This window comes from Melopsittacus undulatus, chromosome 1 (genome assembly GCF_012275295.1).
Source record: "Melopsittacus undulatus isolate bMelUnd1 chromosome 1, bMelUnd1.mat.Z, whole genome shotgun sequence".
NCBI lineage: Eukaryota > Metazoa > Chordata > Aves > Psittaciformes > Psittaculidae > Melopsittacus > Melopsittacus undulatus.
This window is the reverse complement of record NC_047527.1, coordinates 150,422,410-150,446,057: the sequence shown is the minus strand read 5'-3', so window position 1 is coordinate 150,446,057 and position 23,648 is coordinate 150,422,410. Positions and strand designations below refer to the sequence as shown.

General features: G+C 42.2%; 1 protein-coding gene across 1 annotated transcript in view; it reads left to right on the top strand.

Moving 5' to 3' along the window:
* Window positions 1–23,648, top strand: part of CPNE4 (copine 4) — a 206,018-nt gene that overhangs the window by 38,050 nt on the left and 144,320 nt on the right. Inside the window, exon 2 of the mRNA XM_034062179.1 lies at window positions 3,564–3,751. Within this exon, the coding sequence (XP_033918070.1) occupies window positions 3,572–3,751 (180 nt within the window). The 5' untranslated portion in view covers window positions 3,564–3,571. The remainder of the gene's footprint in view (window positions 1–3,563; window positions 3,752–23,648) is intronic.

Below are 23,648 nucleotides of genomic sequence, written 5' to 3'. Positions count from 1 at the left end.
TGGTCTGGAGTACAGGTTTCTAAATAGCAACCCTTGTTTCAAAATGCAGAGCACACTGGTTACTGCCTTTTAATCTCGGCATCTTTCTCATCTCCTGGTCACTTACTATATGAACTGAGGGTGGCTGAGTGTGTGTGTTTCTCTGACTCTTTGTAAGGTGCTGTGGAGAAGCAATCTCTTCCTAATTCACCCAGACAACTTGTACAAAGGTCTTTTAGAGGTTTTGTGTGTGTCTAAAGGGAAAATCACAGAGTGGGGAGAGCAGAAAACTTGAAAACTGGATTCAGATAACATCTGAGATTTGTTTCATAGTGAAGCTGAGGAGCCTTGTTGTAATTTTGCAGTGAGGTTCTCTAAAGCCCCTTGTGGATGACCATTTTATAATGAGGAGGATGTGATTGTGTGAGCTGAATTCAAGGCCTTTAGATCTCAGAGAGAGGCACATACTGCTTGTATTTCATATCACAGAGATCCTTTTGTAGGCACTGGGTGACTAAACATCTTTAAGCAATTCAGTCCCTTTGAGATGAGAAGGATGTAGCCAGCATGGTTTTGAAGGTAATCCAGTTATCTAGCCAGGCACAAGCTTATGGACTTTTATGCTGTTGCTTCTAATGAAATACCTACACACAGAAGTCTTTGTAGTACTAGTTACCAGAAATACTGGCTCATGTATTTCCATTTTCTCCATGGGTTTAGAGCCAAGGGGCCCAAATCACAGTTATTACCCACCTGTGCTAAGCACAGGAAATACAACAGATTCATAGAGGCAATCCATACCCTGAAGTGTCCAATTGGATTGTGTTCTCCTTAGTCACGGAGCACTTGAGGTTGGAAGGGACCTCTGTGGATCATCTGTTCTAAACCTCTGTCCAAAGCAGGTTGCTTAGGGCTATGTCTGGACAAGTCATGGGTATCTCCAAGGACTGAGCCTTCACAAGTTCTCTGGGCAGCTTGTTCCAGTGTTCAACCTACCTGATGGTAAAACAGTTTCCTTCTTTCATTTGATTTTTCTGTATTTCATTTGTGCCTATTGCCTCTCATCCTGTCACTGAGTACCCAGGATTTATGTATACGAATAAGATCCCTCTGAGCCATGAATACCTTAAAAATGTCAAAAGAGCTCATTAATTTCTGCTAAGTCAGCTCTAAATAAGCCAGAAATAGAATATTTTGGGGATAGTGGAACTGTCTTCCAGATTCCTCCTTTTTTCTTTGTATTCCATAGCGTACATGGTGCTATCGAGGTCTTTTCATGCTTTGGTTTTTTTTTGTGGCTACCCTAGTATGTGTTTCCATTTAGTGCTTAAAAGCACACAACTTTTAAGGTATTTTTCCAGTTACTTCTACCTTCTTCCTTGCTGTTTCACCATGGAGAGGTTTAAACCATGACAAGTACGAGGCGCAGTTGTGCTCACTCGTTCTGTGCAGTCTAGCACTAGCAAATAAGTTTGTGGGAAGCATATGGGGATAAATTGTTCACCTCTTTTCCAGAGGAAATGAAAGAAAATATATGCAGCAATGAACTGGAAACTTCAGTCTGTGACTTATCACTTAGTTCACTTATTTCCATATCTGTGCTATCGCTTTCTTCTCACAGATACAGCTCTTACTCAGTGAATATTAAAGGCGTGTGGACACTGAAGGAATAACGAGGTTCTAATGAAGTGGAAGACAGGAAGTTTGTAGCAAAGAAAAATGACCCATTTATTCCTCCATCAGTAAAGTATAGAGTGAACTGACAAAAACCTCCTGACGCCATCTAACTTGTTTACATCAAATAATACCTTCTGAACCGCTTTCAGTAGGCTCCAGATCTGTTTCGCAGGCTTCCTGGTAACATGACATCAGTGCAACAGCCCAAGCTGGTGATTATATTAAAAGAAGAACATAATGGGACAAAAGAACAACATTGTGCCTTGATCTTTTCCATTGATAAATTTAGAAATTGTAAAAGCTGAAGTAATAGTTGTAGTGAGGAAGAGAAATAGGATTTTATACTTGCCTGCTGTTCTAAAAACCCAGTGTATAATTACTGTGGGAGGAAGAAAAATACATCTCTCCTCCTCACTCTGCTACTTTTTCCCCTTCTCTTTAGTATTGAAATCATCTGGTTTAATTAAATCACCAGCCTATTTCTGCACAAAGGATGACATTTCATTAATGATGCAAGATGTGCATGAGACAGAATTAACCCAATTTTCAAACGGATTTCAATTTGGAAAGGGCAACATGTAAAAATGTCTTGTAAATGTGTAGGATGAGCTTGTGGAGCAGCTTTCTGAAGGAGATGGGATTATAAAAGGATGAATAATTAGACAACAGTTCCTCTCCCCTCGCCTCAGTTTCTAACAGTCTTGTAATGCCTGTTGATGGAAGTTCAGGTAACTGACGTCCTATATCAAGGGTAGGTTAGAAATAGAATGAAAAAACCAAAGTTGTGATGATTGCTGGGCAATGCATATAGGTACATAAAACTCTGTGATTTTTAGCTCAATAGTGGTCTTCAGTGCCTTTAAAGTTACCATCACATTAATCTGTTCTCTTTTCAGGTGAAAAAATGCAACCAAAAGAAGAAAACTGCTCTCCCAAACATGATTTGAATCATCACTTTTGGTAGCAATTTTTCTAGACACTTACTGCCTTGCTCAGTTGAGGTAGGAGATGTCAGGTCCCTCTTGCATACAGATCATTGCTTCTCAAATCATGAGTAGTTCTGATTAGTTCCGAAGTTCAGAGTACAGGCTGGATCCATGGGCTGTGGCCTTTCAACCATAGGGTGATTTTGGCCAAGCTCTGTGTTAAAAATCATTTTTACTCTTTTGAGAGTAAAGGCTTGAGCTGCAAAATTGGTGGTGGTGTCTGTACTTAAGTAAGGGCCAGAGGTTCCCACTATCCCAGCCCTCTGTTCATGTGATTCCTGGTCCAAAAGAGCATACACTGTGTAACAACAAGATTTGCCAGCAGAAGTATTCTCTCATAATGCTCAGAACATTGGTCTTGACTGCTTGCATAGGAATGGGGCAGGTAACCTTCTGCTGTAGGTGTGAAGACAGAGAACGAAATGTGTTTTGGAATGTAAGGTTTATATGAAAGGGCCCTTCTACAGAACTTGCACCCAAGGTTTGTGTAAGATGAGGTGTGTGCTTTATTGATGGAACATGGTGAAATGGAAATGGAGAGAGGGAGTTCTGGACCAGTTTAATTTAGCCTTGTTTCTGGAGTAAGGTGTTACCATGAGAAAATCAGAATTAGTAGCTTGTCTGTCCTTTGGCATGGGGAAATGTGACCCTATAAGCAGGAACAGAGCTAGAAATGGAGGTCACAGTTCACCCCCCGAGTTCAGGTCCATGGTGGAAAACTGAATGAGCTTATATCTAACCATACAAGATGATGTACTTCCATAGCTATTCCTCTGGTTTTTATTCCCCCTTTCCCTCCTAGCTTTAGATCTCATTCACAGTTAGGGGGTCCAGCTGCCTAGTAGAACATGGCTTTGGCTTCTGCATGGAAGGACTGTACTGTGCATGCACTGTGCTTACTGGAGCTTTTCTCTCTTTCAGGAAAAGGAATGCAGAAAATGAGCAACATCTATGAATCGGCAGCCAATACCCTGGGAATTTTTAACAGCCCATGCCTGACCAAAGTGGAGCTGCGAGTCGCATGCAAAGGCATTTCAGACAGGGATGCCCTCTCAAAGCCCGATCCTTGTGTCATCCTTAAAATGCAGTCCCATGGCCAATGGTTTGAGGTGAGTGTTAAACAGTATTGTTCTTCTGGCGCTTTAATGTGACATAGACAAACTGAGGCACAATTCAAGTGGCGAGAAGAGTAAAGAGAAGAAGCAATTCGAAACCGGTGGCATAAGCTTGTAAGAGTGAAAGGAAATTGCCCATTAACCCCAATGCATTTTACACCAGACTCTTAATGACACTTTGAACTTCTCTTTGGAATCTACATTAAAAATGAAGATGATTGTAGAAAGAAGCATATAGGACTTTTCCCTTTAGGGCCTCTTGTTTCATAAAAGCTATTTAATAGCAGAGATAACGATAGTGGCTATCATGCATTCCAGTCTAAAGAAGAAAAATGGTGTGGGGAAGAGGACTATTTATTACTGTTAGCAAGGAATTTATATGGGGACAGAATAGCCTGATTTGCAAGTTTCGAGCATTACAGTTGAATTCACAGTTGAAGTTAGTAATTCAAACTAATATGTTTTCCTTATCAATTTGCCTTGCATTGCAGATTGCATGCTTGATTAAAATCCCACTTTGTGTTGTTTTACCTAATCTTAGGAACCATTTGTTTGATAAATGGGAACGAGATGTCTTAGAGACATACAAATTGTAAATAAATAGCATTAGAATGGAATGTAATATTTGAAATGAAATCTTGTTTGTTACTTTACTTGATAGTTGTGCTTGAGTGTTTGTGGTTAATCAAACTAAAAGGTGGGAGTTTTAATGGGAAGTATGTATGAGAAAATAGGAATGTATTAAATCCAGTTCATTTTGAGTATTCATCCCACTTTTCCACAGCTTCAGCATTCAGAATAAGACTGTGTTATCTATCAAAAGATAAGAATAGCTGTAAGCATTTGTAGAAAGCAGAATTCTGAATGGATTCTATTACAATTTAGCATTTTCAGACAAGTTTGTTGGTCTTTGGGGATCTTGTTCTGGTTATTCCAGTTATGTGGGTTTGTCTTATGGACCTCTGAAACTTTTTCCAGTGCAGGGTCAGCACCAGCATAGCAAAGTTAAGGTGTTTTTGGTGGCATTCTTCCTCTTTACTTAGTTGGCAGCTCTGGAACCATTAGATAGGTCCCTGGTAGAAAAACTGTCCATAAATAGAAATAAAATGCTCACAGTTGTCTTAGTGCTAGGAAATCGGTGTCTTCATGTCATTGAAATTGAAGGTGATATAACAGCTCTAAAAGAGGTAATTGTAGCTAGCTGTGCAGAAAGGAGCTTTTAGCTGCACTCTATGTAATCATTCAAATAGTAGAAATGAACCAAGCAATGGAGTAAATGTCAAAATTAGTGAAAGGTCCCTGTTTGGAAAGCACAGATTCAAATCTTTTGGGCCATTTCAGTTCTCTGAGTAACTGTGTGCATCTCACACTATTTGTCTGGCGCCACTTATGAGCAGGGTAAGTAGCTTTAAATGATGTATTCTGTTGCAATGGAGATTCCCTTGGTATGATGTGTGGTTTAATTTGGAAAGTGATTGTGTGAACAGAGTAATTTTGGAGGACAGATCTGCTCACTGATATGATTCTCATCTTCCGTCAGTTGCTCCTACAGTCTAATGAAAGTCCAGGGTGTTCACTTCAGGATGAACAAAGTTTGTATCAGTTCATGTTCCTATCAGTGCTGCAGAGCTGAACCAGCTCTGAAACCATGAGCCTTTCCCTATTCTGTCCAGCACATCCATAACAGCTTAGCTACATTGAGCAGGGTCACTCAGGTATAGCCAAAGACACGATCTGGCTGGAAGAATCTTCTGCTGGTGGCAACCAATGATCCAGCAAGATCTGAGAGAGCAGACAGACTAATATTTTCACTTTTGAAATCTAGTTACCAGGGAATTGAGTATATTTAACATAGGAATCCCTCAATGGCAATGCAAAGAGGAATGGATCTGAAGAATTTTGCATCTGGATTTAGTGACTTCATGAAATTGTCTTAAATTTCCAACTATCTTAAACCCCCTAGAGGTTGGATGCTTCCAAATAGATTGTAGCAAAATCCTGCATTACTGAAACAATAGAAGCATGAGCAGTAGGTCAAAGGAGGTGATCCTGCCCCTCTGCTCTGCTCTCATGAGGCCCCACTTGCAGCCCTGTGTGCAGCTCTGGTGTCCTCAGCATGAGAAGGACTGGAGCTGTTGGAGCAAGTCCAGAGGAGGCCACGAGGATGCTCAGGGGCTGCAGCACCTCCTGTATGGAGACAGGCTGAGAACATTGGGGCTGTTCAGCCTGGAGAAGAGAAGCTGCGTGGAGACCTCAGAGCAGCTTCCAGTGTCTGAAGGGGCTACAAGGATGCTGGAGAGGGGCTCTTCATCAGGGACTGTAGTGATAGGACAAGGGGTGATGGGTTCAAAGTGAAACAGGGGAAGTTCAGGTTAGATCTAAGGCAGAAGTTCTTCCCTGTGAGGGTGCTGAGGTGCTGGCACAGGGTGCCCAGAGAAGCTGTGGCTGCTCCATCCCTGGCTGTGCTCAAGGCCAGGTTAGATGGGACTTGGAGCAACCTGGTCTGGTGTGAGATGTCCCTGCTCATGGCAGGGATTTGGAACTGGATGATCTTGAGGTCCCTTCCAACCCAAACCATCTGTGGTTCTATGATTCTATATGCATACTTATCACATGATCTGGTTGTTAGGAGGATTTATGAACATGTGGCATTTGTGTTGAAGGTGCCCGAGATGCAGACATTGAGGGTTTTGTTTGTATATGGTTGTGCTCTTGCAAATGGGTACTTTGGAAATGCATTAGAGATTTGGAAATGGCACACATATATATATATATGTATATATTATTATTTTCTTTTCAACATGGTGCTTTTTCTGGGTTTTGTTTGTTGGATTGGGGTTTTTCTTCAGTCATGGAAGGGGGTGTAGTTGTCATCTGGCCCAATCCCTGCTGCTCAAGCAGACACCTATAGGCAATTGCCCAGGACTGCATCAGGCAAGGTTTTGAATGTAAGTAGGGGAGCTCCACAACTCCCCTGGACAACCTGTGCCAGTGCTTTGTTACCCACACCATTAAAAAGTGTCTCCTGATTTCCTGTGTTTCAGCTGGTTCCCATTCAGACAGCTTTCAGTACACCTCACTGTCTGCTCTTCCAGCCCACACATCAACAGCTCCTCTATGAGGATCTTACAGGGAGACCATGTCAAAGTCCAGGTAGACAATATCCACTGCTCTCACCTCATCTAATAGGCCAGTCACCTCATCAGAGAAGTTTGTCAAGTTGATCAAACACGACTTCACCTTCCAGGAATCAAGCTGATATTGTCTGGCCTGTAGTTTCCTGGATCATTTGAGGATGGCCACATTACTCCTCAGATATTCCTGCTTACCATTAGGAACACATGTAGAACATGGGCAAGTACTCTAAGAAACCTGGGTGTTGAACCCAGTACTGGCACAGAGATGCTTGCTGGCTTTTCTTCCTGCCTGGGTAGATGTTTTGCTATAAGCAAACCCACACGTGCACAAAGGCACACATACCTGCCTCCCACATTCCTCTCTGTATGTATGTTGATGCTCTCTGAGAAGTACTGTCTCCACCAATCTGGAATTAAAATGATTCCTCATGTCTCTCAGGAAAATGGGCTGTTTGCTCTTTCTCTCACAGGAAGTTTGTATTTTCGACGTGACTTGACAGGGTGTGATAGAGCAGAACTGAAGATCATGTTGTCCATATGTACTAAAAGGCTGAATTTTAGCTCTTCTGGCCTTAGTTTTAGGCAGGTACACTTGCAGGGTGGCCAAATGTTGTACTTGTTAAATTGTTTGTTTAAGATGATCATTTGATGCCTGTTTTTCCATAAGAATTTGAATCTGTACAAGAGGTTTAATTACTGGAATAAGCTTTGGATGATGAATACTGAGTGAAGAAGTGGAATCAGGCAAAGGTACATGATGATGAACTCCTTTGCTCCAGTGATTATATAGCCACCTGCAGTGCGAATGTCCTTGTGTAATAAGTGTTAATTGCATCTATCACTGCTGTCTTCAGCTGAGATGTGCAAGCACTGAAGCTCTCATTAACTGCCTGTTCCTAAGAAAGTAGTTTGGGCCTGTTCACAGGTTGTTACCTGCACATGGCAAGTGTGTGTTACTTTGGAAGCTGAGTAAGTTGCCGACCTGCATCTGGTCATACGAGGTTTACCTGAGTTCAGGAGGTGAATATTGCTTGATGTAGCTGGATGGAATGTGATGTCTGTGAAGGTGATGAAGCACTGGAACAGGCTGCCCAAAGAAGTGGTGAATGCCCCATCCCTGGCAGTGTTCAAGACCAGGTTGGGCAGAGCCTTGGGAGACATAGGCTAGTGTGAGGTGTCTGTGCCTATGGCAGGGGATTGGAACTGCATGATCTTTAAGGTCCTTTCCAACCCAAACCATTCTGGGATTCTATACCAGTGGAGCCTACCAAACAGGCTACCTAGGAATCAATCTATAGGATAGGCACAGGAATGCTCATTTGTATTTGCTTTTCTCCCTGGTCCTGCTCTCGTGTTTCATTTATGAATTGTTCCAATGTCCTTCTCCTTCCTCTGCCTCTTCATCCAGCTCAACTCCCCATTTCCATTCCCAGAATCTGCTGCTTTGTTTTGTTCCTCTGTGTATTGGAGGATGGGGAAGATTCCCTGTCCCTTCCTAGCATGGGGAAACGATCTGAAGAGAAGACCTTGAGGCAGACTTCAGCTACTTGTTTCCATAGATACCCAAAAGTGTCTCTCGTGTTATCCATCTGTGGCTGTTACAGGCCACTGTGGAAGCCAGCGAGCCATGAAATAGGGGAGTCTGTGGGTTGACTCTACTAAAACATTCCAAAATAACTATGAAACCACTGTGAAGAGCAAAACTAAATAAATAAACCCAAATAAATAGATCTTCAGTTCATGTGAGATGAACAGCGTAAAGTCATAGAATCACAGACTGGTTTGGGTTGGAAAGGACCTCGGAAAGATCATCCGATTCCAACCCTCTGCCCTGGGCAGGGGCACCTCACACTAAACCATGCTGCCCAAGGTGGTTGAATAACATAATATCACTTGTATTCTTTTAATTTTCCACTTGCTTTGGTTCGTTTTAAGTCCCTTGTTCCTATTTTGAAGATGAAGCATGTGTAACCCATCAAGGCCCATGTATTCCTTTGGATGGGTATTTGGACCATGTTTATTTCAGAACCTTTTAGAGAGGCAGTGCCAAAAGCACTGTCTTCTCATAGAGGTTTTTAGGCAGCAATCTGGGAGTTATTCTCTGCTTCAAAGAGCTGCAAGGTTTCACAGTGGGATGGTTTATTGGATACTTGGTGGCTTTTGGGATATTCTTGTTTTCCAATAATAGTCAATGGTAGAGCAGATTCCAGTTATATCTTTTTCTGATTTCACTCTAAGATTTCAACTCGATAACCAAACAACCTGTATAAAATGAATTGTAAGGAATGAGGTAACAGTAAGATTGTCAGGATTTTTCTCTGACAAAGAAAGGGAGTTACAAAGTTCTATTAAGTTGTTTTGCATCAGATTATGCACAGTTTGCTTTCCTAACTTGGATCTTGTTGTCTTGTTGGTTGGATCCTACTGCCCGGATCTCTCAGGTCTTCAGAGCACTTAGTCTTGTGCGCTGATGTGTGCACTGCACATCTTGCAGGCTATGATCTGATAGTGCAAGTTCAAGTGAAACTGGCCTTTGGACCTAAACTGAAATGGGAGCAGTCCTGCTGCATTAATTTCCCAAGGAGTATTCCTGGAAGATGATGCTTAAGAGTTTGCAGGTGCCATTTGGCCCCTCTTGTTCTAACTCATCAAACAGAAAGCTGCAGTGTGGCTGTGTGTAGTCTAGTGTATCCTCACCATTCCATATTGTACTTGTCTTTCTTCTTTTTCATTAAGGGTGCATTGATGCTAATGGGTGCTTCTTTGCTCCAGACTAGTTGGTAACCTCTGTTGCTGCCAAGGCACTCTATTAGCTTCTGCGTTTTGCTGCTGAAGTCTTTCTATATGGGAGCACATGACAAAGTTCATCTTTTCCAGGCACCAATGGAAGTCTGCAGGGTCAGACTGAAGGCTAATTGAATATTTTGTCTTGGTCCATTCTCAGCCTGAATTCATCTAATTGGATATTTTACTTTCCAAGCCTTAGTCTTTTGGAAGTATCCTCTGTTCCAAGGATTTGGCTGTTGAAGAGCTTAGGAAAACATTCTCCACATTCAGGGAATTGACTGTGAAGTTTTCCTCCATATCCTACAGAGCATCTTTCATAATCTCCTGCTCAACTCCCAATGCACTGAGTGCTTTTTTACAAGCATGCATAAACACCAACCCTGGAATTGCATTTTACATTACCCTCCTTCTTAAAAGAACAACTTTCTTCCTCTCCCAGGTGTTTTCCAACTGCTTATGTGAAGTTAAAAGTCTGAAAAGTAAAGGCTGTGAATCTTTTGTGTTGGCAAATACTTCATTATAAGCTGGTACTGGGAGGTTTTTCCTCCTGTGCCCAATTCAGAAACATGAGCATCATTAGGTTTTGATGAGATTTTTGTTTTAACACCCCGGGCTATTTATTTTAACTCTATTTTATAATAACTCTTTTTTGCTTTTATCTCCTCCATTGTTCTGCTTTCTTTTGAGCCTCCTCCTTGTCTCAGCATTTGAACATAGCCACAGTGCTTCTTTTCCTGCCTTTCTAAATCAACTAGTCTTTAAACTTGAACTCACTTAAATCAGACAGATTGTCTCAACTGAAGTCAAATGCTGTCACACTGAGTCAATATATGTGCACTATCATAATGTTCCACTAGCTCAAACACTTGCTGCCTCTCTAGTGCAGCTTGTGAAATGTACTGCAGGCACAAAGGAGAGAAAGAGGAAACTTGCATTGTAGAATCTGTTTTCTTACAGGGACTGGTCAGGTTTGGATGCATCCTCTCTTACCAGAGCTGTGACATCCCCTGCCACAGCAGCAGCAGGAAGCTGCCTTCTGACTGTATCTGTCCAACTAAGTCTCTACAGGTCCCCTGTCTTCATGTCATGGCAGAGGGAAGATGTTTTTATCATAGTTATATAAATGAATAAAACCAAGTGTACTCCTGGGAAGTCAGGAGGGAGCACACATAAAGAGGTGGCAAAAGCTACCTCGTCTCTCCCTGATCCTGTGGCTTGGAGCATCCTCTACTGGGAAGATCTGCTGCTGGGACCAATTTCCTGGATCCTCCTGCCTAGTAAATCTGCCGCTGGAAGAGCCATGGGAAGATTCAAAAGACTTCTTGTACTTGTGGAGGAGAGAGCTGGGGTGGGTGCTTAGTTGCCAGATTTCTCTATGCCTTTACAAACATTGTGTATTGTGGCTGGTAGAAGCATCTTGAATCGTTTTAAGCTGCCTGAAAATTGTGCCTTCATCTCAACTGTTGAGTAGTTTGTTTGCAGACAGGGAACAGTGAGAAACAACTGGGAGGAGTTCTCACTTATTCTTGCATTTATTGCATTTGGCCAAAATACGATGGCTGACAAAATTTGACTGTTCTATTAATAAAAGCTCTTTTTTTCCCTCAGAAACAGGGCCCTTGGATTACTTCTTCCCCCTGCCCACTTGTGAATCTAATAACTGCACTTTTCATCAGGGTTTCTAATGATCCTAAGATGTGCTTGCAGGTACTGCTGCCTGTTGGGTGGTTCTCAAGCCATGCTGTTCACAACTTTTTCTCAGGGTATCTTTCCATGGAAACTGTGATTCTTAACCACTGTTCTCAACCATATTAATAAACCAAGAGTTTTCTAATAGTTACTTTTCAAACAAGGTCAAACCTTGTAGTTTTGTTGTATGAGCATCCGAAACGGCTTCAAAATTGTCCGAGGAAGACATCAGGAAAAGGAAGGCTCCCACTGCTTTGTTAACCCAGGATGGCTGTCTTGGTAATCTGACACAGTTTTTATGGTTACAGAACAGATGTCAAGTTCTCTGTCACACCTGTAAGACTGCATACTGGTGTATGGTACTTACTAGCAGTACTCTTTATATTATCCAGAGGGTCAGGAAGAGATATGAGAGCTTGCAGATACCTTCCTTTTGATGGCTAGCTTTCTCCTGCTGAAAGAAATAAGCCTTGCTTTCAAATCTCTAGCAGTAATCCCTGACTGTGCAAAAGAAAAGGGATACTTGATCTTTTCACTAGCATTTAAGGACAACCTTTAAGCAGAATGATGGCCTCCTCAGGTAGAAGTGCTTAAAGGGAAGACTTATCTTTGTTTTAATGTGGGGCAGAGACAAGGTAACGTGGTCTGAGAATGTACAGGTAGTGGGAACCCTTTAGCTGTGGCTCCCTTGCAGGTCAAAATAGAAGTGACATCCCTAAAGTGAAGAAAGAGCTTGCTTTCTCGCCATTTTTCCCTCTTACTCAGGAGTAATGAGTTCAGACTGAAACAGGGGAAGTTCAGGTTAGATCTAAGGCAGAAGTTCTTCCCTGTGAGGGTGCTGAGGCGCTGGCACAGGGTGCCCAGAGAAGCTGTGGCTGCCCCATCCCTGGCAGTGTTCAAGGCCAGGTTGGACACAGGGGCTTGGAGCAACCTGGTCTGGTGTGAGGTGTCCCTGCCTGTGGCAGGGGGCCTGGAACTGCATGAGCTTTAAGGCCCTTTCCAACCCAAACTGTTCTGTGATTCTATGAACCCAAAAGAAAAAAGCTGTTGTTCTGCATGGGAGGAGTTGCCACACCAGCAGCCCAATGTTCTGATTCTTTTGCTCTCTTTCGCTGCAGTTTAATCATCCATCCATCAGATACGTGGTATTTGTAACTTAGATGAGGAGTCTAAGGCTGCCTTTATCATGGGAAGGCAGATGCAGATTAGCTCAGTGATATGCTTTCCTCTCTTGAGCTATTTATTACAGATATCCAAACTTCACAGATCTCCAGGACAGATTTTAAGCCTGACTTGACTTTAGTAGTCTGACAGATTGTGATAAACCTACAGTAAACAGGAATCTGGGATTTGGAGGTGGTTTGTAAGTAGATAATTCACTTGATTAATTTGGTATGCTAATTCTTAACCTACAGCATCAGACTGGGACTGAGATTGTCAGCAACCTGAACTGCTTCTGCTTATACTGGGAGGATTTTTAGGGCCTGATTCATTATTTCCTGCAGGGAAACAAGAATAATGAAACTCTGAGAATAACTGATTTAGAAAACCAGTCTGAATTACTGCAAATGTTCTTTGGAAAGTCTTATATTCATATATTACTTGACCAGGGGTACAAAATTCATTAAGCTGGTTGGTTTGGTTTGAAAGCAGTATGTAGCAGGATAGTGCTGTTGATGTGAGTTCATAGAGTTTCAAGCTTATGCAAAGTAAAGTACAAGTGATTTCACTGAACTGTTGTTTTTCATCTTTCCTTGTGTTTGGTAGGACCTTGAAAATAGATTGTATTAGTTATGTTGTAATCAGGCCAGAGCATAGACACCATGAAATCCAACAGAGAGTTAAAAACTGTCCAAACTGCATTTCCACACAGATGTGCTGACCTCATCTGTTAGCAGATCTTTTCAGTCTTTGCCTGAATTAGGGACTGTGTGACAGGACAAGGGGTGATGGGTTCAAACTTAAACAGGGGAAGATTAGATTGAATATAAGGAGGAAGCTCTACTGTGAGGGTGGTTAGGCACTGGAATGGGCTGCCCAGGGAAGTTGTGAATGCTCCATCCCTGGTAGTGTTCAAGGCCAAGTTGGACAGAGCCTTAGGTGACATGGTTTAGTGTGAGGTGTCCCTGCCCATGGCAGGGGGGTTGGAACTGGATGATCTTAAGGTCCTTTCCAGCCCTAACTATTCTGTGATTCTATGAATTCTTTTATTTTTTTAAAAATGAATGGATTGACTTTTTTTCTTTCTGTCCTTGAAAACTTCACATTTTTGCATCTAAACCCCCTGAAATCCAAGCAGAGACATATTGCATCGATTATCTGCATAGCTCTACAGTGGGATTTCTTACATCGTTTGTGGTACTTGTTTGTGCTGCTGGTGAGTGCTCAGAGCACACGCAAAGCAAAACACAAAGCCAGAGGGTATTTCTAGATCAATCACTCCCTGCCTTCCTGATTTACACTTAAAATCTGAAACTTTAAACTAGAAACTTTAAACAGGGGAAGTTCAGGTTAGATCTAAGGCAGAAGCTCTTCCCTGTGAGGGTGCTGAGGCGCTGGCACAGGGTGCCCAGAGAAGCTGTGGCTGCCCCATCCCTGGCAGTGTTCAAGGCCAGGTTGGACACAGGGGCTTGGAGCAACCTGCTCTAGTGTGAGGTGTCCCTGCCCATGGCAGGGGGTTGAAACTGGATGAGCTTTAAGGTCCTTTCCAACCCAAACCAATCTGGGAATCTGTGATTCTGTTTCAGTTTTAAAAAGCAGTGACTGCTCCATGAAAAGTAGGTTTATGTCTCTTGAATCTTGTCAAAAAAAGAAAGGGCCTTTTTGCCCATCAGCTCACAGCTTGCAGACGACTTCACTGCCTGAAATGGTGGTCTTGTGCTTTTGCTGCAGCTTTGCTTTACATGTTTCACTCTTTCTCTTTGTAAGCTAAGACTGTATCTAAGTACGATGCAAGAAGCATTATTTCTGCCTTTGTTTCTTTCACCTCCCCTTGCATTCTCCAAAAGAAGATCCCAGGCAGTATCATGTGTGAACTAGTAAGAGACCACGTCAGAGGTCTCAGAGCAACAAAACCTTCCCTATTCCTTGCAGAGAGCTTGGAGTGCCTGCTACTACCATGACACCACTGATGCTGACAGCAAAGCTAAGTGCTTCTACCAGTCCTGGCTCTACAAGAGTGCCTACTTGCTAAGAAAACTTCAGTTCTCACTCTGTACAAAGCCTGTACTGTCTGGGTGTAGGTTGCTTAGGTGATTTGGCTTGACAAATTTATCTGCCTCTTGTTCAAAATGCCACACTTAAAGATGGCAAAATACAAAGATGTGATAAGCCAGTTCTTGGTTTGAACAGTCTTTTGGAGAAGAGCATGTAAGTCATAGAAAAGGCAATCACTGCTGTAGTTCCCTATGGATAATTTCTATGTTCAAAGCCATGTCCAGCCAGTTTCTTTATAATTCAGTTGAAATTCATCATAAAATACTAACTGCAGCTGAGTTAAATCCCATTGTTTTGTGAGATGCTCACTTTTTATTCCACACCACCAACCCAGGACCTGTTTCTGAAGCAGAAATCTGTCTGTTGTGATGAGCTGAATGTATCATGATAAGCTTAGAGTGAAAAATGAGAGGTTTCATTCTTTTGTTTTTCAAATGTTTGGAAAAACTCCTTGCATTATGACTGCATCAGCCAGCTCATGCATATTGTGGTGTAGAACTGACTGCTTGGTATAGAACCAAGTGCACTACATCACTTCTGTATGCTTCATCAGGGAAACATTATGATGATCACTGTACCTTGTATTGAACTTTAAATCCTGTTTGATGGATCATTAGTCTGCTTTAGACTTGTTACTCTTGTAGACTAGATGGCTTATGCCGTGTCACTGCCCTGTGGACTGGCCTAGTGTCAATAGTCTTGCTGCCCTGGCTACCCTTTGGCTGCAGGAACTACTTTTACTGACATTGACATTTACTGGTTTAAAACTGTATTTGCACTTCTGCAGCTTCTGTTGAGCATGCCAGCTGCCATGCATGTGTCATTCCTGTTCTGCACAGGAATATACACTATGAATTCCTGTGCCTTTGTTTCTGTATTTGAAGTTTCTGACTTTGTTATCAGTTGTCATCTGATGCTTCACCAGTCTGTTTGCAGCCCAGCATGTGCTTGTGCTTGCCTGCCTGCTTCCTTGGTTCTTGAGTGTAAATTCCAGAGTGGTTCCTTGACTATTTTTGCACTAGTCTTATTCTTTACCTTAATACAGAAGCTATTAATGTGTTTTGTAATGAGTACCCCTTTTTTCTTCCTTAGTGTAGTGGGACGTAGTTGATGTTCTCCCATGTTTAAGCCCAATAGGTCTGGGTTGGAGTCACATCCAAAATGTAACAGCTAAATTTTATATATGTAACTTATATTTTTCCCAGGGAGTTTATTGAGATTCTATAATAATATTGGAAACTTGATCATAACTAATGCTGTGGTAAAGAGTGAGACTTTGACTTAACAAAAGTTCTACATGCAACCCCAGTTCTACTGTCTCCAAAGTGGCATCGTTTCCCTGCTGTGCAAAGTGCCAAGATATATACAGGATGGTGTTCTTTTAATTCAGCTTCTATGGGCTGCTGGCTTTTCACTTCTAGAGCTTTTTGTCCAGACTGTGGTTGGTTGTGAATTTGCTGCTGGATGTTAAATCACAGCATTGGCACCCAAAATGACCTACTCGCAGGACTTGTGTGTTTGGGTTTTGCATTTCTTTGATAGACTTCACTTTTCAGGATTGATCTAATGTTGTGATTTGAAGTGGCTGTGTCCTGACCTTCAGGTGCCCTTGCTTTCTGTGGGGAAGAAGGTGGTTGCAAGTTGCAGTTTTAATGGAAAATAATACGTTTTGTGTAGCTCTGTCAACGAGATCGTGGTTTTGGTCTCTGAGCTTTTACTTCATGATGGAAGCCTTTCCAAGGCACGTAGTTGAAGAATAAAAGGAGTCATTATTGCATTTTAAGGAACCATTCAAAAGCCTGAATTTGTTCTTTATAATGTAGAAGAGCTGTGCATATTTCCTGCGAAGCTGGGCATCAGCAGCTTATGTTTGTGTTATTTTTGGAAGGGTGGTATCGAACCCTAAGGAATACATGCATGTTTCATAAACTTTGCAACCAAGGAAGTCCATCTTTTTGAATACAGTTTAGTTGTATCCTTTGGGAATATTTTTAAATAGGATCCTATCACAATAATGGAGTTTAGAATTTACATTGTCATAGTGTGCCGCTTTCCATCTCTATATCCTTTCTCAAAGCAGCCCTGTGCTCTTACTCATTCACTGGAGCACAGCTGATGTGGGCTAATGATTTTTTTCCTCCCTTCATTGTATCATTCTGCTCTTTCCACTGATTTCAGCTGAAGTTGGGGGTCAGTCTATTTAAAGAGCACACACTTGATGTTTCTTGTGAGCTGTTGTGTAATTTGGCTACTCCTGGTGATCTTTGCAGTGGGAATACATAATTTACTGATCATCTGCCTGCCTCTTCCTTTCATTACAGATGCTGATAAGGAGGCAGTCATGTAACATGTATGCAGAACCAGTTGGTAATCTGCTGACCAACTTACATACTGTGTTTGTCATTCACAAGTCAGCTTTGTGCCAGCAGTTGTATGTTGACTGTACAAAGCGAGGCTGCTGTGTCTCATATAGTACTGAAGAGAGATGTTTATGATGGATTAGTTTGTTGTGAAAGCCATTGTCTGAGCTTTTCCATAACATGGCTGTTGATTTCCTTATATCTCTATACCACCTTCAGACAGTGCTCAGAATCCCAGCCTGCACCTTATTTTGTGACCAACATTCTTTTATGGTGGCTCTAGGAAACCTTGTTGTTCCCAAACAGAGCTACTGGACATCTTTAGTGAACCGGCTGAAAGGTCTCAAGCTAGATTTATTTGGGGGTTTTGTGAATGTGTGGATTGGAGAAAGAGGTGAAAGTAAGATAAGTTGGAAGAGATAACAATATAGAATCAAATTAGATTGTATCTAAACCCCAGTCAGCATGGAACTTCAATACAGCATGGAGAGCAGTGAAGTGTGTTCCCAAGAGAAGAGGAGGGAATAGGCTTTTGGATCTGAGATTAGGCTGAAGAACAGTGGCTGTGAAGAAGGAAAGCTTTGATTATTTAACTTCTCTATGAATGTTTTAAAATAGCTGCATTTAAGCTACCTAGCTCTGGAGAACTGTAGAAAGCTGCTCTGAACAGCAGGCCTATGAGAAACACCAAGGCAGGTTTAGATGGAGCTGAGGAACAATTCCTTGCCCAGAGGGTGCTCAGGCATTGGAACAGGCTGCCCAGGTCAGTGGTGAAGTCACTATTCCTGGGAGTATTTGTAAGAGATCTCTAGATGTGGCACTTAAGGACATGGGTTAGTGGTGGCCTTGGCAGTGTTAGTTTATCAGTTGGACCTGATGCTCTTAAAGGTCTTTTCCAACCTAAATGATTTGATGATTCCATAATTCTAATCAGTTGTCATTCTCAGTGCAGTAATCGCACAGGTAAGATCATACTCCACTGAGAGTTACACCAGGATGGATACTGTTTGTGCTGGAAGCTCTTGCCTTTTTGCAGAAGTCTCAGGATCACAGTATGGTTGAGGCTGGATGGGACCACTAGAGGTCATCTAGTCCAAACTCCCTGCTCAAGCAGGGTCACCTGGAGCACATTGCTCAGGATTGTGTCTGTATGGCTCTTGGATACCTGCAGGGAAGGGGACTCCACAACCTCTCTGGGCAGCCTATTCCAATGCTCAGTTACTCTCACAGTAAGGAAGCTCTTCTTCATGGTGAGGCACAAGTTCCTGTGGTTTAGTTGATGTCCATTGCCTCTCGTTCTGTTGCCTGGCATCACCAGATGTGATGGATGTATTCTTCACTGTCACTGCTGAAGGTGATCTCTTAAACCCTCACAGGATTTATATCTAATCTCACAAATTTCAGTTTTATTCTGAAAATAAAATATACAAATTCAGACCTGAAGTAGTCCTTTTGCCCTGGTGGCTTTTTCCCTAGTTGCTTTCCATGCTATTGTCTGTGTTTCTAAGCTACTTTGATATAAACCCTGGTAGGGCAGGAAATAGCTCTTGTGTTTTGTTTGAAAAGGATAGGAAGAGCCTTATCTGGGTCTGTAGGTGCTATTACAGTATAAATAATCATAATGATAAGCGTCTGACTAGTAGTAAATCTGATATAGCTGAAGTAGCTTAACCTGGAGGGAAAGTTTTTGTTTGAAGTGCAGAGAGAAGAGAGCAAAACACACGTGGACTCTTCTTTGTTGGCTTTTGCTGAGAGAAGATGTTAAACGTGGCTTATCACTGACCTTGGCCAGGGCTATCTTGTTGCAGCTTGCTTTCTTAACCAGTTGTTCTGCAATACCGAGTGTTTTGCTCTACACCTGGTGTTTAAAGATGAGCATTCAGGGCACATGGAGTGAAGAGCAATTTGAAATTAAAAGGCTGCCTTTCTTTTTAGAGCACCTGGATGTTATTTTAGAAGCATTTGGAACTCTGGGCCAGCACCTTGTAGGGTAATTTAAATTCTCCCTTATTTCATTGGAGCACTGTGTGAGGAATTGATTTGAGCAGTGTGGTGCTGAGCTCTTTGGGGTTTGGAGTACTTCCAATTCCCAATCACATTTAGCTGCAGATCATGATCTCCTCTTGGTCCTACAAGGCCAACCACTCATCTTATGAAATTCACCTAGACAAATCAGTGAATCTAGACTCTTTTAATTCATCGAATACTTCATATATCTCTTTGCTTTTGCTTATGCATAGAAGTAGTTCCTTAGGTCAACAGGAAGACATTAAATGCTTTTCAGAAGAAAATACAGACATGTAAAAGTAGCCAATTGTACCATAGGTGTTCAGAATTTGAAGTAGTTTCATCAGCAAAACTGTCATAAGCACTGCTGTCAGTTATGTGTATTGATTTGGCCAGGATAAAAGGCTGGGGAGTGGGGGGCAGAGGGAGAAGAAACAAACCTTTGTATTCAATACTCCATTTGGGAGTATGGTCTGCCCTGTACCCATGTGAAACAGCAGGGCTGTGGGGAGGAGGTGCAGGGAAAGAGGGAGTCACCATGTAACTAAGGCTTACCATTTTTCACTGGTATTTTCCATTCTTGATATTACTACCCTGAGCACCTGGCTTTGAACTGCAAGTCTTCAGTGAAGACTTTGTGGATAGTTTTGGAATGTGCTACACAAATCCAGGGATATAATGATGCTTTACTTGTGTAAAGTGCCAAGTCGAACATTTCCTTTCATTTTGAAGAGCACAAAAGCAAGGTGATGCCCATGCTCAGCAAAAGAGCTATCCTAAAACCAGGGATTTCTGTTCCTGCTCTCCATAGTCAGCCCCTTGCAGAATACACAGATGGGATTGCTTCAGAGATAGTGGTGAGTCAGCAAGTCACTGGGATGTGAGCCACCAACAAGAACCTGTCTAATACAATAGCTGCAACAGGCAGCTCGTGGTAACGGTTTGCAGCTGCTTGTGGTGGTGCTTGGAGGTGGTGTGGGGAAGTGTACATCAATATGGGAATGCTTTATGAACTGGAACTGTGAAACAGTGAGGATGACATTAAACAGCATCTCCCCGTACTTGGTGGATTTCTTGCACGAGAGTGGAGGAAGCTGATATCATTTGGTTTGGGGAGAAGCCTCAGTGCATTTTTGCCCTTGGGTTGAGATAAATAAAACATCATCAGATGTGTTAGAGATTTCACTGGAGTGTGGAGGAGAAGAACGTAAAGTCTGAGTATTTTGCTTTCTGTCTGAATCACTAATGTGCTACCAGTCAGTTTAATTAGAATAATTAGTCATGAAATATATAATTGGTGTGAATCTTCCTGCAGATTATATAGAGAGCTTTTGAAGAGGAATGTGGTTAGTTGATACTGATCCTGCAAACATTTATGCACACTCTTAGCTCAGCATGCATGAATCAGTGTGTATGCAGCCACATCTCATCGACTGCAGAAAGCAAGCTTCCCTCAAGCTAAGGGGCTTTCTCAGCTTAAACTTCACCAGTGGGCTGCATTCTTCTGTGACTGTGCAGTTTGTGGTGAGCCCACTGTTTCAGGGGTACCTTCAGTGCTTTCTGTACCCTTAATTCCTGGTGTTTGCAGAACAGTCACTTGGAGTGACCAAGTGATGGCATGTCCCCTGTAACTTCGTTTGTATCTTGGGGTGCTTCTCCCATACCCTCTCTGCAAGGCTATTCTTAGCATCACTGTGGTGGGTCCTGCTGGGGGGACACAACCCAGTTGAGCAGTAATTATGGGGAAGAGCATGCTATTGCTTTCTTGTGGGCTATGGTAGATCATTTCCTGGATCTGGCTCTGTTTGTGGCTTTGCACACACCTGATACTGTAAAGCTCAGGAGAAGTGAAGTGGAGATGGGAAGCTGCTGGTGCTGTGTGGGAGAATGGGCCTGGGTGTGGGTTAGGCTTGCCTGGGTTTAGGTTGTTTTGCTTTTCCCTCTGGCAAAAATGGACAAAATAGAGCAATTGGTGTAGATACTGACAAGTGTGACCGTTTGGTTCCTTTTTACCACCTCTGAAGAGGTTTTTTCCTATCATGGTTTTTAGTGTTTGCTGTTTTGTCATGTTCTATCATTTGTTTGTGTTCAGTATAAATCACACGAATGAATGATGTATCCTTGATTTATTTTTTTGGCAACTTAGGATTGCTCATGTCCATGCTATTACTGGGACTAATCCCATCTCAGTCAGTAGCTTCTCTCTTCATAGGACAGTGAAGTATTTTAACTTGTGTTTGCAAGGCTGATAAGAGGTTATTGTGAGCTGAAGGAAAGGGACTATGTAGGAAGTGCTACTGCTAGTGTATTTCCTAGCTACTGTTTACATGGAGTTTGAATTCCTGCTGACAGGAGTCTGAAATTGCATTCCTTTTGACATCCCTTTCAGTGGGATAACATAGTATTTATGTCAACAGGAAATCTTATGGTCTAGAAACATGGGAAATGTCAATATTGTCTCAATTGTATATTCCCTAATGGTACTGGTTTTAAGTTTTCTGAGAAAGTCACATTAAGAGACTTGTTCTCCTTGGTCTAGTTTGGTAGTCTAATTGACTATAACAATAGATCTTTACATCAGCTCTAAGAAAACACAGTTTTCCTTGTCTTTGGCCCCAAAGAACTGTTGAAAGTAAGGAGTTTCTTATGAGTTTCATGGTACTTCAGTGAATTCCATTTCTCTCTTTTGGCATGCTGTGCAGTGTTTACTATAAAATGTGTGATTCAGCAAAAGCTGTGGAGGGATTTCTGTTCCTGTGGTGTACAGAACTGCAGACACTGCGAAACAAACTGAAATAAGAAGAAGAGAATAAGGTGTATCCACAGGGTAGGAGCGTGGCCTCACTAACCAGTTCACAAAGCTCATTGTGGTGTTCCCTTTGAGTGTTCTGTATGCACTAGAGATCCTGGTGAAGCCACCTCAGATACCCTTTCCCATCCAGAAAAGCAGAAAACCCCCAATATGTAATAAAAGTTGCATCTCTCCTTCACCAGTATCAGAACCCAAACCCAGGTAAGCTCATTAGTTCAGCTCAGGACCTGTTATTTCCCAAGGGCTGATCTTGTCTATTCGCTGTTTGGTATCTTGTCTTTCCAACCCATTACTCGGTGCACAGAAACCATCCTCCCCTTTTAGCTGCAGTCCCAATTTCAGTGTCAGTGCTGTGAGCAGTATGGGGAGACTGAAACAGTGATTTGGATCTAAACTGACATAGCTTGAGGGCTTTGTAGATATTGCTCCTTACTGTTAGTAAATGACACGGGCCAATACGAGTGGATCTGTGAAGAAGGATAACTGTGCTGAGAACCTGGCATCCAGGCTCCTCTATGTATTTTAGATTTCTTTCTGTTTAATTAAATTGTAACTCTACATGTTCTTATCTGGGCCCAGACAGAGGATGTCTGTTAGTGGCTGGCGTGTATCTTCCAGTTTAATTTAATGTGAAAGGTGTGTGGGTTCATGCACACCATAATGTCAAATAGTGAGTGTAGATCACCCAGCAGCTGGCTTAAAAATTGCAGTCTTGACTGAATTAAAGCATTAATATCAGTGCACCATCAGTTAAACTGGGTCACCTCAACTACAAATGCCTGTTTCCTTCTGTGCATGCTAGTAAGGTGTATTTAATGACCCTTCTTGGTCTGAGGGTCATAGAACAGCCCCTTGTCAGCCACTTTGCATGTTTATTCACTTAAAAGCATTAAAAATGCAAGTCCTTCTGCTATGATGTTGTTACTATTAACTATGAATTCATAACTTACAGGGAGAGAATGTTCCTGAATCATTGTGTTGCCATCTGGCTCGATAGGTAGTATTGACTCTTGTGTCTTGACATATTCAAAAGCCCCATGGTATTAGCAGCTTTGCATACTTTTCCTTTTGGATCACGAATTTAGCAAGCAAACATCAGTGACTCTAAGATGAATTACAACTACTGTCAGGCACGTTTTGATGCTCCTGAAGCGGGATGACAAGAGACACAATAGGTGTATATGAAATCAATGGCATGACCCAGTTTTCCTGAAGCCTGGCTCAGCTGTTGATAGCACAGCATTTCTCAGTTGGTGGCCAGAAAGTACAAGTAGTTCAGATAGTGCTTTTTGCCTCTTTTTAGGAGCAGAGTACCACAAGCCTGTGTATGTAGGTACCATACTGTGCTCTCCCAGTAAGGTGCTGGGTTTTTGCATGCTGAAGTTACGGCGACAGTGGAAGACACTGTGTTTGGGGTTTAATGTAGCTTGCTGTAATGGCGCAGTATATCTGGGCTAAACCAGGTGAAGATGACATGGTAGTCCTTACTGATACTGAAAGTCACAGATGTGAAGGACCTTGCTGTCACCATTCTTGAGCAACAGCCACATGGCTTCCACTGGGCTCTGATGGAGTTCAGGTTGAGGGGCTGTTCCCTCAACTGAAAATAGCTGTGAAAAGCCACATCTGAAGAAAAGAGTTTCTTTGGGATGTAAGAAACCAAAACAAGCATAAAACATCCAACCCAAACTGTTCTATGATTCGATGTCATTAGTTCAAGCTACTTATTTTGATGGGGTTGGAACGAGATGATCTAAAGTCCTTTCCAACCATAACTATTCTATGATGCTGTGGCTGGCCTTGAATTTATCTGCGCTTCAGTACAGTATTTTGAGTTCTGATCAGGCAATAAGCCTAGCAGGATTTATGTTTCAAAATAGCAT